The sequence below is a fragment of the Scyliorhinus torazame genome, chromosome 2 (assembly GCF_047496885.1).
Source record: "Scyliorhinus torazame isolate Kashiwa2021f chromosome 2, sScyTor2.1, whole genome shotgun sequence".
NCBI lineage: Eukaryota > Metazoa > Chordata > Chondrichthyes > Carcharhiniformes > Scyliorhinidae > Scyliorhinus > Scyliorhinus torazame.
In genome coordinates this window covers 27,217,648-27,237,347 of record NC_092708.1, presented here as the reverse complement: position 1 = coordinate 27,237,347, position 19,700 = coordinate 27,217,648, and the positions used below count along the sequence as shown (strand labels likewise).

The window sequence follows — 19,700 nt, the reverse complement described above, 5'->3', positions numbered from 1 at the left end:
TCTTAGGGAATTCGGGGACTTTTCGGGGTACAAGCTCCACATGGGGAAGAGCGAGCTGTTTGTAGTTCATCCAGGGGACCAGGAGAGGGGGATTGGCGAGCTCCCACTAAAAAAGGCGGAGAGGAGCTTCAGGTATTTGGGAGTCTAGGTGGCCAGGAGCTGGGGGGGCCCTGCATAGGCTTAACTTTACAAGGCTGGTGAAGCAAATGGAGGAGGAGTTCAAGAAGTGGGACGCGTTGCCGCTGTCCCTGGCGGATAGGGTGTAGTCAATCAAAATGACGGTGCTCCCAAGGTTTTTGTTCCTGTTCCAGTGCCTCCCCGTGTCTATCCCGAAGGCTTTTTTAGGCGGGTTAACAGGAGTATAATGGGGTTTGTGTGGGCGCGAGGGACTCCGAGGGTGAGAAGGGTGTTCCTGGAGCGGAGTAGAGATAGGGGGGGGCTGGCGCTGCCCAACCTCTATGGGTACTACTGGGCCGCCAATGTGACAATGGTGCGCAAGTGGGTGATGGAGGGGGAGGCGGCTGCATGGAAGAGGCTGGAGACAGCGTCTTGTGTGGATACGAGTCTGGGGACGCTGGCAACGGCGCCGCTGCCGCTCCCTTCAAGGAGGTATACCATGAGCCCAGTGGTGGTGGCTGTCCTCAAAATTTGGGGACAGTGGAGGCGGCACAGGGGGGGAAGTTGGGGCCTCGGCGTGGACCCCATTACGGGGGAACCACCGGATCGCCCCAGGAAGAACAGGTGGAGGGTTTGCAGGGTGGCACAGGGCAGGGATACGAAAGTTGGGGGACCTGTTTGTGGACGGGAAGTTCGCGAGCCTGGGTGAGCTGGAGGAGAAGTACGGGCTCCCCCCGGGGAACACCTTACAGGTACTTACAGGTAAGGGCGTTTGCCAGACGACAGGTGGTGGAATTCTCACGGCTACACACAGTACAGGACAGGGTGCTCTCGGGGGGGGGGGGGGAGATCTCAGAAACTTACCAGATGATGCAGGAGGAGGAGGAGGCCTCGGTGGTGGAGGTAAAAGGTAAGTGGGAGGAGGAGTTGGGAGAGGAAATTGAGGAAGCGACGTGGGCAGATGCCCTAGGGAGGGTGAACTCTTCCTCATCGTGCGCGAGGCTCAGCCTCATACAGTTTAAGGTGCTGCACAGGGCACATATGACCGGGACAAAGATGAGCCGTTTTTTTGGGGGTGAGGACAGGTGTGTTAGGTGCTCAGGAAGCCCAGCAAACCACACCCATATGTTCTGGGCATGCCCAGCGCTGGAGGAATTTTGGAAGGGCGTAGCGAGGACGGTGTCGAGGGTGGTAGGATCCAGGGTCAAACCAGGCTGGGGGCTCGCAATATTTGGGGTGGCAGAGGAGCCGGGAGTGCAGGAGGCGAAAGAGGCCGGTATTCTGGCCTTTGCATCCCTGGTAGCCCGGCGGAGGATTCTTCTTCAGTGGAAGGATGAGAGGCCCCCAAGCGTGGAATCCTGGATCAGCGATATGGCGGGGTTTATTAAGTTGGAGAGGGTGAAATTCGCCTTGAGAGGGTCGGTACAAGGGTTCTTTAGGCGGTGCCAACCGTTCTTAGACTTCCTGGCAGAACGGTAGACATTGGTCAATGGCAGCAGCAACTCGGGGGGGGGTTCTTTATGTCCTGTTTTTGTTATTCACACTGGAGGGTCTGAGGGGGTGTATATACCTGTTGTGTTCAGACGGGGTGTTAATGTTAATGTATTATTTATGTACTGGGCGGAAGGGTGTATGGAAGGTTGCTTTTCTGGACTGTGTTTTGTACTTAACCCTGCTGGGTTCCTTTTTCATTTTGTTATTGATATTTTATGAAAACCTTTAATAAAAATTATTTTTAATTTAACTTAAAATCAAACATCCTGAACAGAAAACGTTTCAACCAAATGCACCAGCCGTTTTGACCCACTTGGGGGCGCTGTTGTCAACGGTTTTGAGTCCAGCACTGGAATTATAGTTGATCAGTGCCGTACAAACTCTCTCAATGCAGCGACGTTCTAGCTAGTGTAACCACTCAAGTGACTACCAATCGATTTTGGCACCAGAGTTCTGAAATTAGGGCCAGGGTCCAACGAGTAACATTCCTAAATGCTGACATAACACACAAATGGAAACAGTGACATTGGAAAATTCCAGATTCCCACTCCAGATTCCCACAGTCCGCTGATGTTTTCCGGGAGAGAGTGATTGCGGTGCAGTAGTCACAGCGAGAAAAAAAACTAAACCTAACTCTGATGGTAGTCACGGAGACGAGCCCCAAATGTAAACCTAGCCCTAATCGCGGCCAAACCACTAAACCTAACCTAACACTAAAAACGTTCCAATGGCCGGTAAGGTAGCACGGTGGTTAGCACTGTTGCTTCACAGCGCCAGGGTCCCAGGTTTGATTCCCAGCTTGGGTCACTGTCTGTGCGGAGTCTGCACATTCTCCTTGTGACTGCGTTGTGTTCCCTCCGGGTGCTCCGGTTTCCTCCCACAAGTCCTGAAAGACATGCTGTTAGGTGAATTGGACATTCTGAATTCGCCCTCTGTGTACCTAAACAGGCGCCGGAATGTGGCGACTTGAGATTTTACACTGTAACTTCATTGCAGTGTTAATGTAAGCCTCCTTGTGACAACAAAGATTATCATGTTGGAAAGTTGAAATCACCCACTATAATTATCCTATTATTATTTTCACACACTTCTGCAAATTGTGCACATATTTGCTCCTTAATTTCCTGCTGACTATCTGAGGGTCTATAATAAACATCTAGCAATGCGGCTGCCCCTTTTCTATTCCTCAACTCTAGCCACAAAGCTTCATTTAACGCAAGCCCCAAGATATAATCTCTCCTTACTGCAGCAATTGACTCATCTGTATTCCCTCTGACTTGATTGTTTTTCTGTGATACCTGTGTCCCTATTCTGCTAACAGTCTGTGTCCCCTCCCACTGCCAAATTAGTTTAAACTCCTCCCAACAGCACGAGCAAAGCCGCCAGCAAGGTTAGTCCCTCTCTGGTTCAGATGTAAGCTGTCCCACTTGTACAGGTCCCACCTTCCCCAGGAACGGTCACAGTGATCTAGGAATCTAAAACCCTTTCTCCTGCACCAACTCTTAAGCCACGCGTTCATCTGCATTATTCTCCTATTTCTGTACACGCTAGCGCGTGGCACTGGGAGTAATCCAGAGGTTACAACCCGAGAGGTCCTGCTCTTTAGTCTACAGCCGAGCTCCCTGAATTCCTGATGCAAGACCTCATCCCTCTTTCTACCCGTGTCATTGGTACCAACACGTAGCATGACCTCTGCCTTATCACCGTCCCCCTTCAGGATGCCCGGTAGCTGTTCAGTGACATTCCGGACCCTGGCACCAGGGAGGCAACACACCACCCTGGAGTCTTTTTTACAACCACAGAAGTGCCTGTCTGTTCCCCTGACTATAGAGTTCCCTATGACTATTGCTCTTCTGCGCTTTGACCCTCCCTGCTGACCAACAGAGCCAGTTGTGGTGTCACTGCTCTGGTCGTTGCTGTTTCACCCGATAGGCCATTCCCCCCCAACAGTATCCAAAAAGGTATACCTGTTAGAGAGGGGGGACAGCCATGGGGGAATTCCTGCACTGACTGCTTGACCTTTCTAGTGGTCACCCATCTGTCTGTTTAGAGATGTTTAAACTGGGGCCACATCTACCTGCTCAAGTGGGGATATTCCATGCCACCATTTGAAGAAGAGCGGGGAGTTCTTGGCAAATGTCTATGAGGCAAGAGTGGCTGAGGCAAATTCCTATTGCCTTCCTCACCATTTTTATCTTCAGGGAACCTTTGTCTGAGTGGGCTACAACCTAAGGCTAAAGGGCCCCACGTAGTTTTTCGAAAGAGGGGAACTGCACCCATTGGAAGCAAGTACCTCAGCTGAATGTCAACCCAGTATTTGGAGGCCATTTTCTAGATTTCACTCACTGGGCTGTCCAGGAAAGGGCTTTGACTCTTTGCCTGCTGAGTAATATCTCTCCTCTCACCTCATCAATACCTGCACACACTATTGAAGTGTTATCATTATTCTAATGTAAGCAACAAGGCAGTCAATTTACAGGCACCAAATGTCCATGGACAGCAACGTGATAATGACCATGTGATGTGTTTGAGTGATATTAGTTGAGAACACGGGGTTTAACACACTTGCCTTTCTTTGAAATAGTGCCATGGCATTTTTTCATCCACCTGGGAGGGCATCTGATCTAAATTATGTGACAATTATGAGGTTTATAGGATTATTGTATTTTGGGGCTATATCTTTAAATCTAGGTAAATGAAACTGGTCGTGTGACCTGTTCTAAAGCCTCACAATTAGGCTGGCTGGTCTGACTGTGGGAGATTAAAGGAAGTCTCAGGATGTTTTAATGAGAAGAAGGTGAAAGGTATTTACGCTCGGAGACAACGGCAGCAGTCTGTCTCTGAGTTTACCCTGAGAAGTTTTGGAGGCTCCCAAAGTCCCAGACAGGTGTTTCAGGTATCTGGTCTTAAACAGTTGTGCTGTAAACTGTCCATGTACTTCTAGGATGCAAGGGAGTTAGGGGTCGAGAATAACTAATCGCCGTTTCTCCCCTGGAATGCAAGATTAATGAGTTTCCAACATCCACAGTATTTTGCTCTTATTTTAATGTGTTTCACATTGCCACAGGGAAGAGGGCAGAGGAGGCAATTTTTGAGGTCAGGTTACAGGCTTCCCTACAAATCAGTGATAGACAGCAGTTCGGTGGTCATCAGAGAGAGGAAGCTGCTTGGCTTTGTGAGCGACCACAGCCGGGTGTGGGTAGGAGACACGAGAACATACAAATTAGGCGCAGGAGTTGAACACTCAACCCCTCGAGGCTGCTCCACCCTCAATCGGTCACGACTGATCTGATTGTAACCTCCACATTCCTTCCTACCTCCGATAACATTTCTTTCCACCTTCCCCCTCCCTTACTTATCAAGAATCTATCTAGTTCTGCCTTAAAAATATGCAGTCCCTGGACTGGACTCTCAGTTCCGAAGTGTTGATGCCGGTGGAGGATTCGTGGACTTCCACGGCAGCATACTGGCGCTGCACCCGGATTGATTCAGCGATTGTTAAGGGGCTGGCACCGGCGCCACGTGGAACATGATCGATTCCAATGAGAAGCGGCGCCGGATTCACAATTGACACTCAGGAAGCTGACATAGACAAGCTTCACTCCCCCCGCACACCATCCCAGCCAACAAGACGGCAGCGAGGACAGCAGCCCCGAGATTCACAGACACCGAGCCGGAGACCCTCCTGGACCCTGTGGAGGAGAGGCCGGCGACCCCGTACCCCGGAAGGAGGCTGCCAGCCACCGCCATACGCCGTGCCTGGGCGCAGGTGGCCGAGGCCTTCAGCGCAGTGGCAAAACCATCTGGACCAGCCAGCAGTGCCGTACGAAACTGCACAAGCTCCTCAGGGCGGCCAGGGTGAGTAGGCAGCACCGTGCCCCCGGCACTAACCCGCGTCCCACACAACCCGGAGGCTGGCAGAACCCCCACCCTGCACCATATACCGGCATCCATACCGGCTGCCATGGCTGGGTGCCCTGGTCACTGAGGCCACCAGCTACTCAGCCCCTGGGCTGCAAACGTTGGACTGTCTAACACTGTGTGTTTTCTGTCTCCCCCCCACCGGCAGCCCCTCCCTCACCCCTCGCCGTGGCTGAGCAGAGGACCCGGGACGTGGTCGGCGGGGTGGAGGTCGGCTGCGGGCGAGGAAGTGAGACCCCCAACCCAGCTGTGGCTCCCCGTGTCACGTACGGCAACTCCCCCAATACCACCCCCACCACCCTCACCCCACCCCCGGCCCATGGTCTAACCTTGTCTTGTGTCTTGCAGGACCAGCTGGTGATGGGGCGGGTCCGTTTGGTGTCTCCCTCCCCCAGCCAGTGCCACAGCCGGAGCCTCCCCCCCGTGAGCAGAGCAGTTGCGAGGAGAGCAGCCCGGACACCAGCCCTCCCCCTGAGCTCGGGGCAGAGGATGGCGCTGATTTCCCCCAACACCCTCCACCATCCCAGAGACGATCAGCTCGGTTGGGCACTTTAGTGAAGAGGTTCCTTGGACATTATCTGGTGCGCACCACACAGATGATCCGGTACATCAGGTGGAAGTGGGAACTCGCAAGGGGGTGGACGGTTGGAGGGCTGCCCGACCCCAGTAACTAGCTGGTGTCCAGGTTTCAGGCTTCTGGAATGGCCGGTCCCATCTATAGCGGCGATGCAGGGGTTATATGAGGGGTTATTGTCGAGCAGGCAGTACCTGCAGGCACAGATGGAGGAGTCCAACCGCGTGCAGGAGTATGAGGTGGTGCCAACCATGTGTGCCACCCAGGCCAACAGTGGCGTCCGCAGTGAGGCATTGGGGCAGGGGTTTTGGCTATGGATCAGCATGTCCGAGGCCTGTGCAGGTGCCGGCTGTGGCCCGGGTCAGGGTTGCCGCCTCATAGGCAGCCATGTGCCCGAGTCATCTGGCAATGGCAGCGGCGCTTCTGAGCGTGGCCCAGTTACAGTGGGCCATGGCTGAGAACGTCGAAGGCAGGTGCTGGCTGACATGGCACAGACTCAGAGGGAGGTGACCCAGTCCTGGAGGGAGATGGCACAGCCACTGGTTGATGTGACACAGACCCAGAAGGTGGTGGCACAGTCAATGGGTGATGTGGCACAGTCCCGGACAGAGATGGGCCACGCCCTGTGCTCCGTGGCCGCGCGCCTGCAGGCCCTGGTCGGGACCAGAGGGGGACTCCAGGACTGGCAGCGCCAGGTGGCGGGGGAGCCTCGGGGGTGGGCTCCGCTTGCACCCCCGTCCCATGGAGTTGCCTGGGGACCACCGGGCACCCCGAGGGAGGAGGTGATGGGGCCCGTGCCGGTGACTACCACAGGGGAGGTGCCGAAACACCCCGGGTGGTGGATGGTATGGCGGAGACACAATTACGGCTGGTGGCACTCTGCAGAACCGGAGGCCAATGGTGGATGGGCAGTGACGTGCGCTGCAGGGTGGCTGCCTTGTAGGCCTTGGCAATGGTGGTCCGTGACCGGGCACTGCCCCAGTCCCTTATTGTGTCACCCTGGCCACAAAAGAGTCACTCGTAAAAATGTCTCCTGTCATAAATGAGCGACCCCTTAGTTTTAAAAGGTGACCTCTAATTCTAGATTCTCCCACGAGAGGAAACATCCTTTCCACACCCACTCTGTCAAGACCCCCCTCAGCATCTAAACTCCAGTAGACACAATACTAGTCTGCCCACCTTTTCCTCGGCAGGCAACCCACCCTTTAGGCCTCTAGTCAAAGAGATGCACCCTGTAGCTCCTGGGAAGACTCTGGGAGACATGTCCTGGCATGACCGGAGGGGGAGGGGGACAAAATTTGTAGAGCGGCCTTTACAGGGACTCTCCGAAAACTGAGGCACGCGCCTGGTCAGTCTAAGTTACCGCTCAGTGAAGTGGGGAAATGGGGGATGAGAGCAACTGTGGACTCTTTGCTATCAGGACCGGGTGGAAAGGGTCGCGTGTGCTATGTCTAAAAGGGTATGTTCCTCTCTGTAGTTTAAAGTATAAGTTTCCCAGAAGCAGAAAATAATGGCTAGTCAATATTTCTCGTAGTCATTTCTTACAGTAAAAGTTTTTAAAAGTGAAATCTTGATTGCTGATAATTTTCGGCTATTAACTAGATTTAATTTTTAAATCTTATTGGTCCGAGAACAAGGACCACAGCCCCAATGCCTTCTCAGTACTTGAATCCACAACCTTTTGACTTGGGAAGAGTCCAACACACAGAGCCACAGAAGACACACTTCAAATTCAAGTTTTATTTTTAGTCTGTTTATTTTCTTCATTGCATATTTTGTCATGCACCCCCAATCTTGAGAACCATAAGGATCTATGTGGTCTTCTGCTGCCTCTCTCGAAGCAAAGCTATCCATGCCTGAACTTGGATCATCGGTATGTCGATCACATTTGGACATTGTAGTCTGGCTAAATCGATGGAGACAGCTGGTCTTGTCACCATCTCTGAATCGGAGCTGTTGGAGGACGATCACCCCCCCCCCCCCCCCCCCCAACCCCCCCCACCCCCCCACACCCCCCCCACCCCCCCACACCCCGGTTTGTATTCTTTGTTTGATTTGAAAGGGGAATGTTGAATGTTGAGTTTTGAAAGGGCAATCGAGGGCAGCACGGTGGCGCAGTGGGTTAGCACTGTAGCCTCGCGGCGCCGAGGTCCCGGGTTCGATCCTGGCTCTGGGTCGCTGTCCGTGTGGAGTTTGCACATTCTCCCCGTGTCTGCATGGGTTTCACCCCCACAACCCAAAAGATGTGCAGGGCAGGTGGATTGGCCACGCGAGATTGCCCCTTAATTGGAAAAAATTAATTGGGTACTCTAAATTTATAATTTAAAAAAAAGAAAGTTCAATCTTACTAAGTGAGCTACCTAGCTTGCTGTGGGCTGCCATTTCTAATCAGTTCAATAAAGACTCACACTGAGACAAGCCAATGAAGAAGACCGCTGCTGTCCTTTTACCGGAAATAGCACCCCCCTTCCCCCACCCCCACCCCCACCCCATTTTAAACAGTACTGAAGTTAGCTGCTGAATGAGATCATTGACGCTGCATCGATTGGGAACTTTACTGGCAAGAATGGCTCATCAGGCAGTGGGTCGAAAGACGAGGAATAATTTCAGATCAACAAAAGGTTTCCCCCACTGCTGATCATCAATTGAAGAGTTAAAGCGAGTGGGGGAAGCGCAGACATGGTTTGGCACTGAGGGAACCTGGCACCAGAGTGAGTGAAGAGTGTTGTGATCAAAGGTTATGGCTGCATTCCTACCTGCAGTTTCCAGAGGAAGTCAAGCCTGGCCGTCGATTCTACCTGCTGAGCATGGAGATAGAGTGCCAGAACAAACACCGTGATAACAATAGGAGTCATGATCTTCAAGGCAACCTTTGAGAACCTCAGGGAGCTGTCACAAAGAAAGAAATAATTGAAATAAACAGCCATAGCTGAAGGTTTCTTCTTGCTGGGTTCCCATATTACATCTGAAAAAGATTGATTGAAACATGCATGAACAATTTCAAAGCTGATTCAGGTTTAGGCAATTTATTGGCGTTTGGATCCTTCACAGTTGGGTAGCATCTTGCTTCTATTTATTTTTGATGTCCATCCCTCATCTTTCCACTGCCAAAGACTCAAAGCCATGCTGGCTCCGTTTCATAGTTAAATGACACTTAACATTTTGAATGCGCACACTTCTGGTCGCACACTACCAGAAGGATGTGGAGGCTTTGGAGAGGGTGCAGAGGAGGTTTACCAGGATGTTGCCTGGTCTGGAGGGCGTTAGCTATGTGGAGAGGTTGAATAGACTTGGACTGTTTTCATTAGAAAGACGGAGGTTATGGGGTGACCTGACAGAGGTCTACAAGATTATGAGGGGCAAGGATAGAGTGGATGGGCAGGCACTCTTTCCCAGGGTGGAGGGGTCAGTCACCAGGGGACATAGGTTTTAAGGTCCATGGGTCAAAGTTTAGAGGAGATGTGCGAGGCAGGTCTTTTACGCAGAGAGTGGTGAGTGCCTGGAGTGCGTTGCCAGGGGAAGTTATGGAAGCAGATACATTAACGGCGTTCAAAAGGCATCTTGACAAACAAGTGGGTAGGATGGTATAGAGGGGTATGGCACAAGGAAGTACTGAGGGCTTTGGCAAAGGTTAATATCATGACCGGCACAGGCTTGGAGGGCCAAAGGGCCTGTTCCTGTGCTGTATTGTTCTTTGAACGCTAATTTCTTGACACAATTTAACCTATTTTGCAAGTCACATTACTTTGCCATTATTTTATCTCTTATCCTGTGTAATCGAAGATATGTAAATAAATTTAATTTGGTAGTCTTAGCCTGATCATAGTGTCTGCTTTGCAGAGAGGACAGAAGTGCATTATCAGTACCCGGTCTAACCCCTAGTGTAAACTGACAATGCTCTTTTTTTGCCATCATGCAAGGGCCTGAATGCTATCAGGAAACACATTGAGCTCCAGTGCTAGATCCTCCAGAGCTTGTCCCCATTTCTCTGTCTGTCACCCACACAGCGCACTGGGGCTGCGGATCACACAAGCAGCAATCATTGCCCAAATGCAGCAAGACTTGGACGCTATCCAAGCTTGGGTTCATGGAATCATAGAATTTGCAGTGCAGAAGGAGGCCATTCGGCCCATCGAGTCTGCACCGGCTCTTAAAAAGCCCACACCTCCAACCTATCCCCATAACCCAGGATCCCCACCCAACCCTAAGGGTAATTTTGGACACTAAGGGCAATTTAGCGTGGCCAATCCACCTAACCCGCACATCTTTGGACTGTGGGAGGAAACCGGAGCACCCGGAGGAAACCCACGCACACACGGGGAGAACGTGCAGACTCCGCACAGACAGTGACCCAAGCCGGGAAGCGAACCTGGGACCCTGGAGCTGTGAAGCAATTGTGCTAACGACAATGCTACCGTGCTGCCCACGGGTTGATAAGTGGCAAGTGACAGTTGCGCCACACAAGTGTCAAGCAATCACCATCCCCATCAAGAGAGGATCTAACCATCACGCCATGGCATTCAATGACATCCCCCACTATCAAAATCCTGAAACTGAACCGGATTCACCATATAAATACTGTGGCGATAAGAGCAGGTCAGAGGCTAGGAATCCTGTGGCAAGTAACTCACCTCCTGACTCCCCAAAGACATTATGTGGAGATGCCGGTGTTGGACTGGGGTGGCCACAGTAAGAAGTTTTACAACACAAGAACGCAAGAAACTTCAGAGTCGTGAACACCGCCCAGTCCATCACACAAACCTGCCTCCCATCCATTGACTCCATCTACACCTCCCGCTGCCTGGGGAAAGCAGGCAGTATAATCAAAGATCCCTCCCACCCGGCTTACTCACTCTTCCAACTTCTTCCATCGGGCAGGAGATACAGAAGTCTGAGAACACGCACGAACAGACTCAAAAACAGCTTCTTCCCCGCTGTTACCAGACTCCTAAATGACCTCTTATGGACTGACCTCATTAACACTACACCCTGTATGCTTCATCCGATGCCAGTGCTTTTGTAGTTACATTGTATATGTTGTGTTGCCCTATTATGTATTTTCTTTTATTCCCTTTTCTTCTCATGTACTTAATGATCTGTTGAGCTGCTCGCAGAAAAATACTTTTCACTGTACCTCGGTAACGTGACAGTAAACAAATCCAATCCAATCCAACACCAGGTTAAAGTCCAACAGGTCTATTTGGAATCACTAGCTTTCGGAGCGTGGCTCCTTCAGACTCACCTGATGAAGGAGCTGCACTCCGAAAGCCAGTGATTCCAAATAAACCTGTTGGACTTTAACCTCGTGTTGTAAGACTTCTAACTGTACCCAAAGCCTGTCCAGCATCTATGAGGCACAAGTAAGGAGAGTGATGGAAGGGTCTGGATGACTGACATTTTTATTGCCCTGTAGTGAAATTACTTTTTTCAACATATTGGAAATTAATGAATGAACGTCTTATTGATACATCGTAATGCCACTCTCCGGTTCATTCATTCTGTGTAGTGTGTCATTGGGCATAGTGCCATAGCCTGTCACGGGAGATAGGGGAGGGGCATGAGGGACCACGGGAGGTGGGTGTAGGGGCGTAGCTTCGCCTAGGAGACATGACGGGTCACAGGAGGTTTGAAGGAGGGGCAGAACTTGGCACGTGAGGCATGAAATGTCATGGGGAGGGTGGCGGAGGCATAAGTGGCATGGATGGGGCACGGGGAGTGTGTGGGGATGAGGGGATGTGGGCGAGAAGGTGTTTCAGTCTTATATTAACTGGGATGGGGTCCCACACCACCAAGGCGGACCTCTTAAGCAGCCCGCCTGCGCACCTAACCGCTCCTGTGACTATTTCCAAACCTCCAAACTCCTTCTTGGGTTGACTGGACTGACTCCAGCCTGCATCCAACCCAACCCCAGGAAAGAAGATCCTGCCTTTGCGAGCACTTTCTCCAACGAGGCTGGCCTGGGGCGGGAGGTTTCCCCACTCCCGCTACATGCCTCGGTAGCCCAATCCAGCCCAATATTTCCAAGGAACATTCAAAACAGCCCAACAGCGGACGAAGCTCAGGACAAAGGAAGCAAACATTACAGTCTCCAGGTCCCAAGCACCTGCCCAATACTGTCTTGAGTGAGGCACAAAGAACAGAACCACTTGAATTTACATTCTGTCCTCTACTGTAAACTCACATAAACCTATTCCCAATAATACCACCAACAGCAAATAACAAATTCTGACTGTTTTAAAGGTGTTGGTATTTAATTTCCACTTGGATTTGTTTTTTTGCAAGGATTGCAAAATATTAATTCCATTTACTATTAGATTCTACCAGGAAATAGGAGAAATAAATAACTATTGACTTGAAAGCGGTGAGGTGAGAAATGAATCTCACTGGTGACATGAGCAAACTTCAGTTATTAAAACTGTTCCCACGTAACCCTTTCAAACCTGGCTCGAGGGGAATCTCGATCCAATCCACCTTCCGTCTGGGATTAAAACGTGGAACGTCATGAAACGATGGGTGGAATCTGATGCTTCTCCCGGAGGTGAGTTCAGAGGCAAGGGGGCAGTGTGCTTGGGTAGCCATTGCAGGGTGGAGTTCCAGCCAACGTCCGATTCAGTGGCTTGGGTCAGGGAGGGGGGGGGCTTTGAGCCCATATGCAACAGAAACCCTGACGGATTCTACCAGCAGCGGGAGGGGTGGTTTACCATCCGGGAAGGTCGCATGACATGTTCGCTGGCGGCCTTTGAGTGGGGCTGGAGGGGCTTGCGTTCAGGTACTCAATGTCTGAGGAAGCCTGACCCATCTCCCGACTCACCCAATGCCAGCACCCCTGGGGTGTCCATACCGCTCCACGTATCTGACTCCAGAAGACTCCACGGCGATAGGACTCAGGTCACTACCCCCGATGGCACTGTCAGTACAGCAGTACAGCCACTCTCAGGGCCGCAACTGAATTGTCCTTGATGGAGCCAGCCACCCCGGCAGTAAGGTTCCTGCTGCCAAATTGGCAATTAATCCCAACAGGATTTCCAGACATTGGGTTGGTGGAGGTGCTACCAGGTTTCATTGCAAAGGTTACCACCTATATTAAATCCCACCAGATGTATTAGTTTTATTGGCCATCTGACGACAGTACCATATAATAACAAAAGACACTGCTCCCATGCTCACGTGTCTGTTCTTGGCCTGCTGCAATGTTCCAGTGAAGCGCAATGCAAACTGGAGGAAGAATATCTCATCTCCCGGTTAGCACGCTACAGCCTTCCGGTCGCAGCATTGAATTCAACAACTTCAGATGATCAGCCCCACCTCGACCCATTTGTTTTCATTTCATTTTAACTGTCTTTTACCATTTCTTTCTTTCTTAATATATATTTAATTCTCTCCCCCCCCCCCCCGCCCCAATCTTATCCACCTTTCCTGCACCTTTCTCCTCTTTGCTTCCCCCTTCCCCTCCCTCCACACCTACAGTTCATCCTCTGATGTTAGTTTCTCTGCTGTTTGACCTTTCACATCTTTTGTTCTCTCTGGGGACTGCCATTCGCCCTCTTTCCCCTTTGTTTCTGTGGCCATTGGCCCCCGGTTTCCCTGGGTTTCTGTGGCTATGACTCATCTTTCATTCTCACTCCACAGTATAAATATTTCCCACATTCCCTGTCTGTTAGCTTTGACAGAGTCATCGGACTCGAAACGTTAGCTCTTTTCTCTTCTTACAGATGCTGCCAGACTTGCTGAGATTTTCCAGCATTTTCTCCTTCGTTGCCGACAGTACCACGTGGTGTCAATGTGGCAGGGGCCACATTTAAAACAAAAAGGATTTTTAATCACCATCTTATTCCTTTCAGCCATGTTATGCCAATTTGTCACCATTATTGGCAAAACTTAGGCGCCCTCTACTTGGGGATCTCATACCACTGTGAACTGTGAGCCTTCCTCAGCTAAGTCTAAACCCGGAAGTGTAAATTAGAATATTTAATTCAATGTAACATATAATTTACATAAAGAAAATCAGAGCAAGGGTGAGTAAAACATTTAAAAACATGTTTTTTTTAATTTAAAATTTTAATTTAATTTTTTTTTCCAATGAAGGGGCAATTGTAGCGTGGCCAATCCACCTACCCTGCACATCTTTGGGTTGTGGAGGCGAGACCCACGCAGACACGGGAAGAATGTGCAAGCTCCACATGGACAGTGACCCGGGGCCGGGATCGACCCCGGGTCCTCGGCGTCGTGAGGCATCAGTGCTAACCACTGCGCCACCGTGCCACCCACAAGGGAAAGTAAAATGAGATTAAGAGTGAAATGAAAAGGACAAACGGGCAACTTAAATTTTAAAAAAGTCTAACAATAATTAAAAGCCCTACTGAGACTCCACACTTGTAAAAAGTTCATGTTCATTTCCACAGAGGTTGTTTGGTAGTACCTTGCCTATAATAATCTGTTTACTCTCGAAAAGCCAAGCCCTACATATTTCCGCCACATTTAGTGAGTACCTATTACACACGTACAACAATCACGTGTTTTAATGCTGAATCTCTCAGCGAGATACTGGTCTGGGGAAGTATTGGGAATAGCAGGGCAGCTTGGACAGCTATTTCCAGCTTCCAAACTTTACATGCATTTGCTGCCAAATCTGCTGTCTCATTTACATTTTAAAAACGCTGATGGCCTCACCATTATTGCTACTGTCAGGTCTACAACATTATTGAGGACTGACCTGGCAAATTTGTATTTAGAATGAATGTAGCTCAGGATAATACTCACCAAGTCCATGTTCCATTGGTGGGGCTGCTGGAGAATAAAAGAAAAGTTCAGTCAGGAATAATTTATGGAAAATGTAAATTGTTCCCAAATAATTTAAAGTATTCCGGTAGGTTGAGTTGGAAATATACTTCTAAAGTGCAATGCATTTATAAAGAATGGTTTTACAATTATAACGCACTTGGACTACTGAGACGCCCTTCCTGTCAGGTAGCCAACAGCTGAATTTTAAAAATTCTTCATGAGGTGTGGGCATCGCTGGCTAGGCCCGCATTTATGGCCCACCCTTGATTGCCTCTGATCTGAATGGTTTGCATGGCCATTTCAGAGGGCACTTAAGATTCAACCACATTGCCATGAATCTGGACTTTTGTGGAGGCCAGACTGGGTAAGGATGGCAGATTTCCTTCCCTAGACAACATCACTGAACCAGATGGTTTGTTATGACCATCGATAATGTTTTCATGATCACCATTGCTGAGACTATCTTTCAATTCCAGAATAATTAATGAATTGAATTTGATATCGCTGAAAAGACAGACTGAAGCTTTTCATCTTGCACTCATCAGGACAAACACAAGAATACCAAATTTCAAAGGATCACCACAATTTGTACTCCAAGAGAAAAGGCTGCTGATTGGTTGGCAAGTTGAATCTGATTGGCTGAGAGTTTGCCATGGAGAAAGCAACAAGGAACTATAGACTTCCCAAGGTCCTGGACAAAATGGCGTCCCGATCAATGAGGGGCCTTTCCTGAAAATCAGACCTCTAAGTGCGGCCTCGGTGGGGAGAAGGCCCAAAAAAACGGGAAAGTGCCGTTAAATAGCCAGGTGTTTCTTGCCGCTGAAGCCACTGGGACATAACCCACTAAACGCACCGTTCAGCGGACATTAACTTGAGTCCGCTAAATTGCGCCCATAGATTTACCTGCCCTTTATCACATTGCTATTTGCGGATATCTGCTGGTTTGCAAATTAGCTGCCGTGTTTTCCACATTACAATGGTGAACTCACTTTAAACACTGGCTGCAACTTTGCAATCTCTTTGAAGTCATGGAATGTGAATCCAAGTCCTTTTTTTTAAAAAGGCAGTCGAATCTGTATTGCTCAAGGACAATGTCACCTCAAGTAATGCCTTGTGGAGACCCTTGTTCACCTTGCCCAAAAACCTCCACTGATTTCCCTCAGCGAGGTCTGGCCTCTCCTGCTGGGGGATTCCAGAACATTCCTCTGTTTATTGCCACTGGAGCAGAACGTCTCACTGTGACAAGTGGGGGAGGTTTCTGTAGAAGGGCACCTCTTTACAAGCCATCATTCACAAGCAAATTTGACATAACAAAAGACAGCAAGGGGGCAGACACCAATAACCGTACATCAACATTCCCTGATTACCATCTATGAATTACGGGGCCAATTCAGATCAACGCAATTCACATTTCCATTTCACTCTGTACACCCATTCTGATTCTACTCATTAATCAGCCACCATGTGCACACTCCGTTCTGCTGCATAGATATTTCACTGCGTCAAGCAACTTTGCGATATCCTGCAAGCAAGATAATGGTAATCGGATGTAAAATCAATTGGAAAGCCACTGTGTTCATGTTCAAAAGTCAACAGGGATTTCAGTAAAATCTGTAAAATAAATATTTGAGTTGGACAAACGCACAGCTCGGGATAGCGTTGGCAGAATGGTCACAGTTACTGCTTGTTTAAATAAAACAGAACCATAATCGTACTCGTCCTTTTGATCAGAATCAGCACACAACATTCAAAAACTAGTAATATATTTGAAATGTTGAATTTAAGGCTAATTGTTTGACTTGGGTGGTATCCAAACTTCTCCCAGCGATAGGAGGAGGTGCCAGAACATGGGCCATACGACAGGTTACCGAGTTGGACTTTAACCCTTCGACAATTCAGCCGTTGTAACATAACCTTGCAACACTGGGTGAAAGACAAAAGAGTTCAGGAGCTGCAATGGTGCAGTTAAAGTAAGTTACATGTCTGGGTACACATATCGCTAACAATCCTATGAAAAATAATCAAAAAAGGTAATAAACAAAAAGAAAAGAAAGACTTGCACTAAGATAGTATGTTCTATAGTCGCTGGTAGCACAGAACCTGAATACTGCTGAAATAATTATAATGTTTGTAATAATTTACCATTGTCACTAGTAGACATACATTAACACTGCAATGAAGTTACTGTGAAAAGCCCCTAGTCGCCACACTCTGGCGCCTGAGGGAGAATTCAGAATGTCCAAATTACCTAACAGCACGTCTTTCGGGACCCGTGGGAGGAAACCGGAGAACTCGGAAGAAACCCCTGCAAACATGGGGAAAACGTGAGGTCTCCGCCCAGACAGTGACCCAAGCGGGAATCGAACCAGGGGCCTTTTCGCTGTGAAGCAACAGTGTTAACCACTGTGCTACCATGCCGCCCAAATACTATACATGTTGTCAAAGTAGCTCGCCTTGCACCCGTCAGGACACTTTGCAAGAATACCAATGTTAGATGTGATTCTGCGATTGGACAACATTCGCTAAACAATCCTCAGTGTGCTAAGAGTTATGCTGGCGACCAATTCACGATGATCTGTCGGGCTTGCAATGTGGCGCACTTAGGTGTGCTGGTAGCCACGTATATTAATACGCAGGGCCCTGTCCTTTGCAGACAAACAGAACATGTACACACATCGCACCGATTCAATAAACAAAAAAGGTGACAGCCAGTCTCTGGTTCATTCCCCAGGGAATTGCCTTGACCAATCAGAATCGACCTGCCTGGTTTGAATTTAAACAAAGTTTGGCAGTTAACTGTCAGTCATCACTTAACTGGTGCAGACTGCATGGCAATGTCAATCAGAGTCAACTTGTTAACCAATCAGCACTTTCTTCTCATGAAGTATAAATTGTTGTTCCCTTTACATTCTTGTGCATTAACCTGATGAGTGGAAGATGAAGAGCTTCAACGACGTGTCTGTTTTCAGCAATACTTTCATTTATCTTGTGTTTTTCATGACCACTGGACATTTCAAAGCACCTTACAGCCATTGACGTACTTTTTGAAGTGTAGTAACTGTTGTAATGTAGGAAACTTTGGGCAGCACGGTAGCATAGTGGTTAGCACTGTGGCTTCACAGCACCAGAGTCCCAGGTTCGATTCCCTGCTGGGTCACTGTCTGTGCGGAGTCTGCACGTTCTCCCCGTGTCTGCGTGGGTTTCCTCCGGGTGCTCCGGTTTCCTCCCACAGTCCAAAGATGTGAAGGTTAGGTGGATTGGCCATGACAAATTGCCCTTAAATGTCCAAAAGTGTTAGGATGGGTTAGGGGGATAGGGTGGAAGTGAGGGCTTAAGTGGGTCGGTGCAGACTCGAGGTGCAATCCACCTACCCTGCACATCTTTGGGTTGTGGGGACGAAACCCACGCAGACACGGGGAGAATGTGAAAACTCCACATGGACAATGCTGCCCTCTGTTCAACGTTTCTAAACCCCACACAAAACTGATGCTGGCACTGCTAGGAACTCCACCCCCACACACACTCATCCCAGCCAACAAGATGGTAGCACGGAGAACGACCCCTCGATTCAGAGGCACAGAGCCGGAGACCCTGCTGGACACCATATAGAAGAGGCGAGCCACCTTGTTCTCTGGGAGGGATCGGGACCCTGCTGCCGTATACAGTGCCTGGACGGAGGTGGCATAGGCCGTGAGCGTTTTGTGCCCCACAGCCAGGATCGGACAGCAGAAGAAGCTGCATGCACTTCTCAGCATGGCCAAGATGCGTAGGCAGTACTGTGCCCCTGGCACCAACACCCGTCCCATCCGGAGGGCAACCGGACTCCACCCGCCAGCAGTGTGCACGCTCCCCACCCTGCACCACATGCCAGCACTCATACCCCCCGCCACAGCCGGGTGCCCTGCTCACAAAGGCCACCAGCTGCCCACCCCCTGTGCTGCCCACGTCTGGCTGCCTAACACAGTGCACTATCTGTCCGCCGCACTTAGCCTTGTCGGTAGGCCCGGTGAGAAGGCAGTCGCCGATGCGGAGGTCAGCATCGGGCAACCAAGTGAGCGCCGCTGAGTTGCGATGTTCCTCTGGCACGACGCCCACCCCACGTCCCCCACACTATCTGGTGCCCTCAACACACGTGCTGTGGTGCATCAGGTGGAGGCAGGATCCTTTGAGGGGCTGGACGTCGGAGGGTGGCCGACCCCAGGGACTAGCTGCCGTCCAGTCGGGCTTCTGGAAAGGACGGTCCCATCGATAATGGAGATGCAGACACAGAGCCGGGGGCTGTCAGCAACACACGAGGGGCTGTCAGCAACCATCCAGCACTTGCAGGTGCAGTTGGAGGAGTTAAACCGCGTGCGGGGGCAGGAGGTGGTGCCGACCATGCGCGCCACCTAGGCCAACACCACACGGGTGGCGTCCACAGTGGAGGCCTTGGCGGCAAAGGTATTGGTCATGGCTCAGATGTCCAAGGCCTGGGGCACTCTGTAGGGATGGTGCCCAGGGCTGCCCTGTCTCAGGCAGCTATGTACCAGGGCCCCCTGGACACTCCAGAACAGCGGCACTCCAGAGCTTGGCCCAGTCAATGGCAGAGGGCATTGTCATCATTGCCTGGGCGCTGGCATTAGCTTTGAGGAAAGGTTGAATAAACTCGGTTTGTTCTCACTGGAACGATGGAGGTTGAGGGGAGACCTGATAGAGATTTACAAAATTATGATGGGCATAGACAGAGTGGATAGTCAGAGGCTTTTCCTCAGGGTGGAGGGGTCAATTACTAGGGGGCATAGGTTTAAGGTGCGAGGGGCAAGGTTTAAAGGAG

The 19,700-nt window shown here is 50.1% G+C and overlaps 1 protein-coding gene across 1 annotated transcript in view; it reads right to left on the bottom strand.

The window, feature by feature from the left end:
* The window catches only part of adcy5 (adenylate cyclase 5), a 494,269-nt gene that overhangs the window by 19,168 nt on the left and 455,401 nt on the right, over positions 1-19,700 (bottom strand). The window contains exons 16-17 of the mRNA XM_072468291.1: positions 14,867-14,893; positions 8,863-8,995 (exon numbers count right to left, since the gene is read on the bottom strand). Coding sequence (XP_072324392.1) covers positions 8,863-8,995; positions 14,867-14,893 — 160 coding nt within the window. The remainder of the gene's footprint in view (positions 1-8,862; positions 8,996-14,866; positions 14,894-19,700) is intronic.